The 11,440-nt window shown below is 42.4% G+C and overlaps 1 protein-coding gene across 5 annotated transcripts in view; it reads left to right on the top strand.

Moving 5' to 3' along the window:
* Positions 1-1,422: 1,422 nt before the first annotated feature.
* The window catches only part of HDDC2 (HD domain containing 2), a 34,617-nt gene continuing 24,599 nt past the window's right edge, over positions 1,423-11,440 (top strand). For 2 of the 5 annotated variants that reach the window (XM_083497947.1, XM_083497944.1), the window contains exons 1-5: positions 1,423-1,575; positions 2,887-3,008; positions 4,397-4,499; positions 6,959-7,027; positions 8,238-8,376. In XM_083497947.1, the coding sequence (XP_083354073.1) occupies positions 1,531-1,575; positions 2,887-3,008; positions 4,397-4,499; positions 6,959-7,027; positions 8,238-8,376 (478 nt within the window). In that variant the 5' untranslated portion in view covers positions 1,423-1,530. Of the gene's footprint in view, positions 1,576-2,886; positions 3,009-4,396; positions 4,500-6,958; positions 7,028-8,237; positions 8,377-8,952; positions 9,178-10,559; positions 10,711-11,440 lie in introns of those variants that run through there. The other 3 variants (XM_083497943.1, XM_083497945.1, XM_083497946.1) reach the window with 3 other exon arrangements.

The following is an 11,440-nucleotide window of genomic DNA, read 5'->3' as shown; positions in this document are numbered from 1 at the left end:
ACGTAATGCTACATACATTATTTGTATGTGTATTTTAATGCACAGTAAGATTATGTTCTACCATGTTGCTGTTATTTGTTTGTAAGCCGCTTTGGGATCTTTTGAATGAAAAGTCGCATAGAAATAAAATCCATCTATCCAAACCCTTTGCATATTTTATATGGTCTTCTAAGCGTGCATTGACTTACAACACGGGTGGGTGTGTTTTTTTTAAGGGGCTTGAATTGTGGCGGAGCTTGTTTCCTAATTAAATGTTCTTATACTTGGCGTGCTATTAACATTACTTTGCAAGAAGTTGGTGGGGAAAACTCGCTGAAGACAAAAGGACTTAAATATGCCACAGAACAAGGTTTCCTCGCGTAATACACTGTGGCTTCATGGCAGTGCACATGTAGTCGTCCATTTGCTAAGGAGAAACAGCCCCGGTCCGTATCTGGATGGGCGCCTACATGGGAGTGCAATGTGTCGCATAAATATCACCCTTTTGCGGCAACTTTTTCTTCCTCTTCTATTTTATACAGTTGGCGTTTTAAACACAGCGCTGGCAATCCAATATTTATATCAGGCTAAAATACAAAAATTAAAATACTTTTTCCTCTTTTTACCGAGAGTGTGATGTGGTGCGTTCGGGCAGTTCCTTTTTTAACACAGTAGGAGGCGCTGTGCCAATGTAAGAAATAATGACTATTTAACGGTAAAAGTCCTTTTTTGTATGTTGTTACAGTATAGTGCAGCCTCCCTTCCCAGCTGAGGGCTCCCCGCCCCCTCCTGCTTGCAGGCAAGTATGAATGGGATTGGGGCTGTTCCGATGGGAAGAGAGGCATAAAGGAAACCGTGGCGGTTGAGGTCGAGGCTGCAGCTACCCCACTGCCATCGCTGCAGAATTAACGTCCGGAATGTGTAGCAATTAATTAAGTAATTAAAGCGTTCCCGGATTCATTGAAAAAAATCTGGTAACCTTAGGTTATACGCGCCAAGAACCTTGGCCGAAACAACACTTTTCCCCCTCCAGAGCAGCTTCACCTGGAACTTCAGCAAACACTTCAATGGGTGTTTTGGCTGTGCGCTCGCAAGGGTTTAACCACGTGCTACGAAATATCTACAGAAACCAGGAGGAGGAGGGGGAGGAAGGAAAGTGGGGGCGGCTGCGTCGGACTCCGCTTTGCTTCCCACCCTCGAGAGGGAGGAGGGGAAGCGAAGCTCCTGCTTTTGAAAACAACGTCCTATATCCTTAGAGAGGAGAAGCCAAAGAGACCTCCGAAGGCTCGGGCTGGCAGAGCCGGTGCAGAGGACGCCTCACGCGCATCCCCACGACCAAGGCTTTCACGCGTGCGTGTCCATAGGCTAGCCGGCGTTCGGGGCCGTAATGCGCCGTCGACTTGCGCCGCTGGCCAATGAGCAGCCGAGTGGCGCAGGAACCTGGGAGCTGAGCCTGTGGTGTCGTCACTTCCGCCCCACCCGCTCTTGGACAGGCAGGCAGGAGGCCGCCGCTCCTGCCGCTTCGAGGCTCCTGCGCTCGTAGCCAGCACCATGGGTAGCTTGCTGCAGTTTCTGAAGTTGGTGGGGCAGCTGAAGGTGAGCAGAGACCCCGACTGGGTGGTCGGGAGCAAATGTGGGGGAGGGGGGCGTCAGTGCACCAGTTTTGCCCATCTTCGCAGTATCCTTCCCCAAAGGTGCTGCAGCACAAAACCCCCATGCATCTCCTCACCCTCCCTTTTTAGCATCGATTAAGACTGCAGTCCAAACCCCACTTACCTGGGAGTGAGCCCCATTGAATGCGGCGGGACCTACCTCTGAATAATAATAATAATAATATATTTATTTATACCCCGCCCATCAGTAGAATATCAAACATTAGAAACTTCCCTAAACAGGGCTGCCTTCTGTTGTCTTCTAAAAGCCAGGTAGTATTTTATTTCCTTGACATCTGGTGGGAGGGTGTTCCGCAGGGAGGGCGCCACTACCGAGAAGGCCCTCTGCCTGGTTCCCTGTAACTTCACTTCTCGCAGTGAGGGAACCAGGCAGAAGGCCCTCGGCGCTGGACCTCAGTGTCCAGGCTGAATGTTGGGGCTGGAGACATACCTTCAGGTATACTGGGCCGAGGCAGGGTTAAGACTGCAGTTTGCAGATTTTTCCTGCAGCAAATCCTGTTGAGCTCAGTGGGATGTACAATTAGACCTGTGTAGGATAAGGCTGCAATCCTAAACACGTGCTTCTGCTTAGATTAGACTTGCTTAGTACAAAGGTGCATACGATGCTTGTGCCTGGTCACCTTCTTATCCGGCTGAAGGACTTCTGTGTTCTGACTCTGCTTTAGGAACCTGGAGACCGGATAGCGTAGAAATAATAAGGAATCTGTTGCAAAAGGGGATGGTGGTAAATCCAAGGAACACTGGAGGAAAAGTTGGCCGGCAATGAAAGTGAGGTAGTTTACAAGTAATAGAAGGCCGAAGAGCGGAGAGGGCTTATTAAAGAAGCAAGGGGAAATGGCAGTTTGTGGATTGCCTAATAAATTGCCTCTGTTGCCTTGCAGAACCTAAAGACTGCAGTTAGTAGTTCAGCTTTGCAGTAAGCTTAGTAAGATAGGATACAGGCAGGATCTCTCAAAGTTCAACATTTCACACCCAGGATACAAAACTATCCACCTGGGGAACTAGGAAGTAAATATTTTATTTCTGGGGTACAGGTGCTTATAGGAATACTGTCTTGGAATTACTTTTTTTTTGTCTTTTAACAATATTTATAATCAGTAAGCATGACTAACAAACAGTCTGTTAAATATGGCAGCTTGCGTTTCTACATGGCAGCTGGGTATAAAAAAAGAAGATGCATGCAAGCCTCTCCCCCCCCCCCTTTGACAGTGTTGCTTAAACTCTTTTTGACTAGAGAGTCCCACGGACTGGCTGGGTATACAGAAATGTAGCAAATCCAGAGAGCGTTTCAGACCATATGTACAGGATGGCAATCATGGCTATGGTAACTGAAGATAAAGCACTTAATAAAGACAGGTATGTATACTGATTGCAGTGGGTATCTTTAAAGGATGTGGGGGACTGCACATTGTGGGTTCACTTTAGTGAAAAGTAGCTGCACTGAAGTTCCATTTTTGATGGGATCAAGTTCGTTGCAGCTGTCTTATTTTACTTTTCATTGGATCCAGGTTTGTTTATTTATTTGCAGCACGGAACCGTCAGTATTGTACACTGCCAAACCACACAATTAACAGAAAAATAGAAGTGCTGTTTTAATACTGCTTGATTGCATCAACTCCTGTAACTATTATTTAGGTGGGTCAAAAAGGGTTGACAATATGAAGTCCTTGTGTGGGCCTCTGCTAGCTGGGCCAGCTAGCTGAATTCAGGCCAATGTTAAAATACCATAATGTGAAATTTAGGTCATTCTTTAATTTTCAAAAATGAATGTGTATGAATTTGAGTGCCTTGCCCAAGATAAAGGAGAGCTGTAGCCCAGGTCTAAGCCCAAGGGTGTATTCCTCTCCCCTCTCATTGTCAACTTTCCAATATGTGTTTCTTTCTTGGTGGAATGTGGAATTCACATTCACCAATATGATTGAAGAACTTCTGCTGGGTAAATTAATATGTAATGTAAAGCTGTGCAATATTGTGATTGTAACATCAAATAAGTAAATCCAGGCAGGTTTAAAAACAGAATAAAATCAAAAGTTAAATCTTGATTTAACTGGTGATAGCAATTATTTTGCCAGGCTTAGTACTGAAATTGTCAGGTCGGTATATTACTTACATCGAATACCTTTTTATCATGACCTATTAAAACATCAGAAAGTAGTGAGCAAGCTTTTGATTCAGATAACTCTTCTTCAGGCTAGACATTTTATTATTGTTGCTGTTGAAGGAAGTCAATAAAAATGTTTCAGAACCTGAACCTGATTAAAACATTTGTAGCTCTAAGACATCTTTTCCTCTTTATTTTGAACTACATCTAGCTTGAAGAGGTAAAGGTAAAGGGACCCCTGACAGTATTTGGAAGCTTTGTCCAATGGTTGCCATCAATTTGATTTGAATTAATTTTATAATGAAATGATTTTAGAATGTTGTATTATTTTTATTGTTGTTAGCCGCCCTGAGCCCAGCTTCGGCTGGGGAGGGCGGGATATAAATAAAATTTATTATTATTATTATTATTGTCTGAAAGTGACATTTTAATTGATATTTGGTCCTAATAGGATGTTAAACTATTTTTGATTTTTATTGGAACCAAACTTAATGTTAACATAGATATTTAAGGAAATAAATATAATTGCACTAACCAAAATGAATTGCAGAATAAGTTGACAGGATGCAGAGATTGTTATACAATACTATCTTTTGTAGTTGCCTTTTAGTAATAACGTCTTTAAATATTTTCTGCTTCCCAGATGCATCCGGTTAGCTCTGGTTCATGATATGGCTGAATGCATAGTTGGTGACATTGCTCCTGCTGACAATGTTTCCAAAGAGGAGAAACACCGACGAGAGGAGGTCAGTATGGTGGCACATGTAGCTTGATGGTCTACTACTAAAAAAGAAAGGACCAAGATTAGTCTGTAAAGTCTGAAAGATCCTCAGAACAAAAGAGAACAAACTTAAAGACTAACAAAAATATTAAGCCGTAAACTTCCATGGATAGTTTACAGCCCACTTCATCAGATGTATGAAGTGTTATCCTGCGTTGTAGGAATATCTATACAGGCAAGAGATTGTTAGTAGTGAGATCAGAAGGAAAGGAAATACAGAAAAGTACAGACGTCAGTTACATTATTAACAGAAGCTAGTCACAAAAAACACACATCACTGGTAAGTTAGTCAGCACACGTAGTGTTGTAAAAATCTATCGTCCCAGTTCAGTCCACAAGTGATAACACTGAATTGCTTCATAATGGTAATTTGGCAGTTTCAGTTTGCTGTTTCCTTTTGAAGTTCCTTTGTTCCAGTATGACCACCTTAAGGTCAGTGATGGCACATCCAGGGAGGTTAAAATGTCCCCCGCTAACACTTAGATACTGCCATTTCTGTAATCTGAATTGTGGCGTTCGTTTTCTTGAAAAGAGGCTGGCTTGTTTTTCCTGTGCAGAATGCGGTTGGAAAGACACACAGGGCTCAGCCTCATGATGCAAAGCTTCCATGGGATTTCTGTTATTTGAATTTGCACCTTTTAAAACTTCATTGATGTTTTCTGTCAACCCAGTTGAAGACAAAATTGTTTCTGTGAAGTGGCTCTAATAATGAAATTGAACAGATTCAGGGTGAGTAGTGTAGAATACCGGTCACTAGAGGGCACAATCTTGTATTTTACAAGAAAAGATTTATTACAGGAAAAGCAGTCTAGTTTGTGGGATTCTATAGTGCCTTTCTTTCTAGAAGGGAAGATTCAAACATAGAGGCTCTGTCATCAGCGGACATTCAGTTGTCTTCTCTATCAAGAGAAAACTAGATGGAAAGTGACTTATTTGAAAACTTCCTACCTCTCATGAAAACTGATTGGCATTCTGTGCAGGAGCTGACTTGTCAAAGGACAGTGAAGACTAGAAGGCTCTGAGATATAAACTTGTTATGTGTGAAATATTTAAAGTAAGGGGCACCACACACAATCTGTGGCAGTGCAATTCTGTGAAAATGGCAGGCGTTCCAATCATTTGCATAGTGGACCCCTCTCATTCATATCCATTGGTGCTTTTTGATGATCTCCAGAGGTCATCCTTTGCTCCCTTCCTTTAACCCTTTATAAATTATACACAGGCTGAAAACAAGCTGTCTGCTGGGCAAGACTGTGTTCCTGCTTGCTATAGTGAGCAGTGAGCATTGGAGAATGGACAAGGAGGCCTGTAGTAACTGCCTCCTCTCCCACTGCTTCAGGGCTTTTAAAGTAGGACTGGGGGAATTCAGGCTGGGAAGGGGGCAAATGCAGTTCTTCAGGCCTCCCTGACTGGCCCTCTCCCCCAGGGCACCCCTACCTGGCCGTGCTCCCTCTTCCCCAAACACTTGAGTGTTTTTGCCTGGCTGCAATGTGCCCTTGAGTTCTGATCATGCCTATTGTTTGCTTGGATGGTGCATAGGGAAGGGTGTGTGAATGGGTGTAGAAACCAGCCTACTGTGCAATAATAAAATTCACATTTGGCTTTGGCCATACACACCATTGGCATGTGGCTTTCATAAGAGGGTCCAGCCTGGGCTGAAAAGGGGACAGTCAAGATGTCCAGGTTAGCAACCAACAACCTTATGGACTCTTTCCCAGGGGCGGTCTTTGGAAATCTTTCGTAATATAGCTTCCTGAGTAAGGCCAGAATTTGGCACCCATAAATGGATCTTCTCAATTTTGCACCTTCTCGGCTCTGCTCCCTGTACAGGGAAACCACCTGCACCACCCTAAATCTGATGCTGCTCTTCCCATATCACCTTTGTTGTTGCGTAGCAGCTGCTGCACCATCCCATCCCAAATTGCCAAGAAAACTTTGAGTCTGTATGGGAAGGGAGGGCTCCATTGTGTAGCTCAGTGTTAAGTTAACATCAGTTTCCAGGAAAGGCAGTGCTCACATGGGAACTTCTTCCACAGAACTGAAGCTTTTGATGTTCCTTTCGTTGCACAAGAAGAAGTTGACAAGAGGGTATCCTGCATAGTGGTTGGATTTCCAGATTATTGCTCTGAAACACATCTCACTTGCTTTGTTGTGGGAAGCACCAGATTGCTTAATAGCTTGCATCATTTTCTTCTTTTGGTTAGTACTTAAGATGATGAGGGATGAACTGCGTTATGGAGTGACGTTTGTGTGTGCGTGCGTGTGCTCACATTCTTTTTACATTTGCCAAGACCATCTGGCCAATCCTTACAGGTTTTCACTGTCAAGGTGTGTGAGATCAAGAGAATGCAGCTCATCTCTGCCAAAAGAAGGGAAACAATATTGGGGTGACACCAAATAAAACACAGGATTCTCTTTTTCTAGGAAGCTATGAAACATTTGACCCAGGTGCTGTCTGAGGAGCTGAGAAAAGAAATTTATGAACTCTGGGAAGTAAGTTTTAAAGATCTAAAATTGCTTAAATATTAAAATTCATTTTTTCCCTAAACAGGTAATTCTCTCTACTAAACATCAAGTATAGATCTAAATAATGACTTTTTTTGGAAGCATTCTTGGTGTAAAGCAGGCTACCAAGCTAAATATGGATATGTTACAGGGGGCACTAGGGAGACAATCAGCTTTCTGAGTTTGCTGCCTGCCTGTTTTTATAAAATCCAGTGGGGCTGTCATGCAACTGAACGCCATGGTGAGCTGCATTGGACTTGGGGGTGGTTTGGAGTAAGGTTTGCCTGAGGAGACTTAACATATTTTGTACTATTGCACTGACTTCTGCCATAGGATGAACTCTAAGCAACTGAGCTATCCAGGGTGTCAGTTGTTAGAAAAAAATGGTTGTAACCATGTAGTTTTGATTTCAAAGTAGAAACTGGTGTGTGCTTAACAGTAAAAACTCAAAAGTGGAAGCGGATGGATCACCACAGGAAACCGGCATACAGTGGTGCCTCGCAAGACGAAATTAATTCGTTCCACGAGTTTTTTCGTCTAGCGAATTTTTCGTCTTGCGAAGCACAGTGTCGGAAAAGTTTTGGAAAAGCTTCAAAAATCACCAAAAACCTCAAAAAAGGCTACCACACCGCGTTCTCTGAGTTGCTCCTCGAAGTCAAGTCGCAACTGTATTAACGGTGTTAAGAAAAAGGAAACAAACTTGCAAAAAACGCAAGACGTTTTTGTCTTGCGAAGCAAGCCCATAGGGAATTTCCTCTTGCGAAGCAGCTCAAAAACTGCAAAACCCTTTCATCTAGCGAGTTTTTCGTCTTGCGAGGCATTCGTCTTGTGGGGCACCACTGTATTAGAAAGCAAGAACCTGTTTGAAAAAGAAAGTATTTGACAAGCATGTCTAACCAGTGGGAAACTCCTGTGTTCTGCAGCGAATGCATTTCATTATTCAGGTGTTATGAGATACCTGTTGGCAAGGTATTGGTTTGGTTGAAGCTCTCTTCAGCAGCAACTGATGAGAATTGCTTCTGGACTCATGAACATGTAGTGGTGGTTCTCAATATTTGGCTAGAAATCCTTTACATAGGTTAGACCAGGGGGCTCAGAAATGAACTGCTTCCCTTGTACAGCAGTGCATACAGTTGCATTTTCTGTGATTTTTTTCCTTCTCAGTAAAGTGGGTTACCACCTTGCACACCCCTATTAGGAATATGAACACCAGTCAACTGCAGAAGCAAAATTTGTAAAAGAGCTGGACCAGTGTGAGATGATACTTCAAGCCTTGGAGTATGAAGAGTTAGAGAAAAAACCTGGAAGACTTCAAGACTTCTATGATACAACGGCAGGTAATACATACCCCTCCTTTTTTTCTAAACACTCATTGTGTAGCTTGGTATTATTTTTATAATGGAACCTGCAACAAACATTTGCAGAGTAAATGGAAAATGGTGTTCCAAACAGCCGGACATGCCACCTTAATCCTTCCCCCCAACTAATCTTTTCAACCTTGGTGCTCTTTTTTCTAGTAGCACTGTTTTGGCTACATAGCTGCCTGAAGTCAGCACCCAAGTTTGCTATTAATATATATTAGGGGTGTGCAGTGACTCTGTATCGAGGGCTGAATAATGAGGCAAAGTGGGGTGATTTGGGATGCTTTTCCGCTCCCTGCATTGAAGCACAATGCTAGTAACTGCTCCCCCCCCCCCGAAGTTGGATCAGGGTTCCCTCAAGGGGGCCCTTGTTTTTGAGTATTGCAGCTCTGTGTTTTCCTGCATCTCTGTTTCTCTTGGCCAAAATGTTGCCTGTAGAGCACTGAAAATTGCCACGTTTTACTTTATTTCTATTAACGCACAGCAGTGGAGGATTCTTAGAAACAAGTTAGAAGCTTCTTTTTTTTTTAATCCTACATTGCTCTGCTTTAGTGGGAAAATAAACACAGCCCTTCAGGGAACTAAACCGCCTCATATTGCAGGGCCTTATTGGAGGACATAAACAAGCACCAGAAAGGAAGGTGTGGAGTTCTTAACAAACAGAATATACAAGGAAGAACACATGCCAGTTGCCCTCCTCTTACTTACGTCTCTCAAAATTTTTCTACTTAGGAATTTTGGGCTTTTATCTGGCCCAATAAAGGTTTCCTTTAATTTTGATGAGCACCTCTGGGTTCTGGTTTTTTGTGGGAAGAATTGCAGTTCAGTGGAGGAAATAAAATCCCTTTTGCTTCCTCAATGAAAAGCCTCTATACCTGTTTGTCTGCAATGTGGCAAACATAGTCTACCCCGGAGGCTTGCCTGTTGTCTGTACATTTCAACTGCTTTTTACGAGACGGGGGAGTTAAGAGTCCTTTTTAGAGCATAGAGTGACTGAGTTAACAGACTGGAATTTTTAAAAAGATAGAGATGCAGTGCAAATTTTAGAGGCCAGTGCACACTCCTAACATATATAATGGTATATAACTATAATGGTAGAAAAGTTTTGAAGAGAGATCCAGTATAAAACAATACTAAGCCCTTGGTCTCAAACACCCTTTCATTTGCCACTTGCTTTGAAGATCACAATCATGCAAAGCACCCCAATATAATATGGTTTTGACTAGTATTGGCTTCACCGGCTTATTCACTTGGTGGGCAAGTGGGTTATGCACATATACTTCAGCTATGGTTGAATTATACCTTGTCCTTCTGGGAATGGTTGAATTCCTCCATGTGATGGAACACTCTCACACAGGGAACTGGCAGGTGCCACATCTATGATGGCAGTTGGATGCATTCCATTGTTTTATTTGAGCTGCTTTGAGACTTGTGTTATAGGAGAGGCAGGAATAATTTGAGCATCTGAACCACCTTGGGAGCTTATCAACACAATGAACTCAGAAAGTGTCTGTGAGCCAGAACAACGACTAGAAGTTCCATTATTTCCTCCCAATTATGACTCCCGGGGAAGTCCTCCATCAAAAAGCAGATTAGATAGAAATTGATATAGAATGAAACTTGGGGTGAGTCCATTTAGATAGTGAGCTTGCCCCTTCTCCCTTGGAGTGCAGGTCCACATTAGAATCACTAACTGCTTTTGATACTCCCGTAGGTTAAAAACACATGGCCAGGTCCTGTTGGGCATGCACTGTTCATACCACCTCGTGTCTCCAGTGTTTTTTGGTAACGCTCAGCCTACCTAACACTTTCACATGACACCCCCTAGATTCATGAACCATTGATGGTCCCCAAATCCCGCTTTGAAAGGCAGGAAGAATGTCACCACACTGCTGCTTCATGCTGCCACCGGCTGATGCCCTGATGCTTCAAGGATTAAGGAAATCACAGGGCATGAGCATCAGGAATTTTCCATACTTTGAAATGTCCCTTCCTAAAACTATAATAGGGTAAGAGCAGCTCAGTATAAAACATGAGAGGCTATCCAACATAACAAGAACAAGCATTTCTTGTTGAGGAAGGTGCTTTTATCTCACTGCTATATTCTTGGTACATAGCAGAATGAGAAAACATGTTAACGGTGATCTCTTGATCTACAGGAAAATTTAGTCACCCTGAAATAGTCCAGCTTGTGTCTTCCATAAATACAGAAAGAAATACAAAAATAGATGCAGCAAACAAAGATCGTCCATCTTGAGTCACCTTTCAAATGTTTTCAGCTGTATCTATAATAAATTATTTTAAAATCTCTACTGCGTGTTTGGTTTTGCAGTATACTACCACCGGAATACTATTCGTTTACTAAATACATTATAGAAAAATAATAAAAAGTAGGGTTATATGATGTAGAAAGTAGTTTTATAGGGGACAGCTGGGCCCTTCACACCATTCACTAACATATGTGTAAATTCAGATAGGTAGCCGTGTTGGTCTGACACAGTAGAACTATATATAAAAATATATTTTTTCAAAAAAAAATTGTCTAGTAGCACGTTACAGACCAACTAAGTTTGTTCTTGGTATGAGCTTTCGTGTGCATATCTGAAGAAGTGTGCATGCACATGAAAGCTCATACCAAGAACTAACTTAGTTGGTCTCTAACGTGCTACTAGACAATTTTTAATATTTTTATATATTCATATGTGTAAATTGGATACAAAAAGGTTTCTGTGGTTGCTTCTGAGATAGGCTCAGTGTACATGCTAAAAGAGAGCTCCTTTTGAGAAGACAGTGCTGCCTTGCTAGATATTCACTGCACCTCCTAAAAAGTCAAGCAAGCTTGGACATGAAAACCCAAAATATCAAGATTTGATGTAGCTGTTCATGGGGTCTACTTTACTGAAACACGTACAACAAATCAAAAAAGCCTACAGCAATGCCCACCCTCCATTGAATCAAACACCGCACTGGTGTGAAACCCAGTAAAAGCCCCAAGAGTTCAGACCAGAAATCACTGAATTTGGTTTGAGCATTACCTTTC

Source organism: Podarcis liolepis (assembly GCF_965112155.1).
Source record: "Podarcis liolepis genome assembly, chromosome: 3".
Lineage (NCBI taxonomy): Eukaryota > Metazoa > Chordata > Lepidosauria > Squamata > Lacertidae > Podarcis > Podarcis liolepis.
This window is presented reverse-complemented; position numbering and strand designations above follow the sequence as displayed.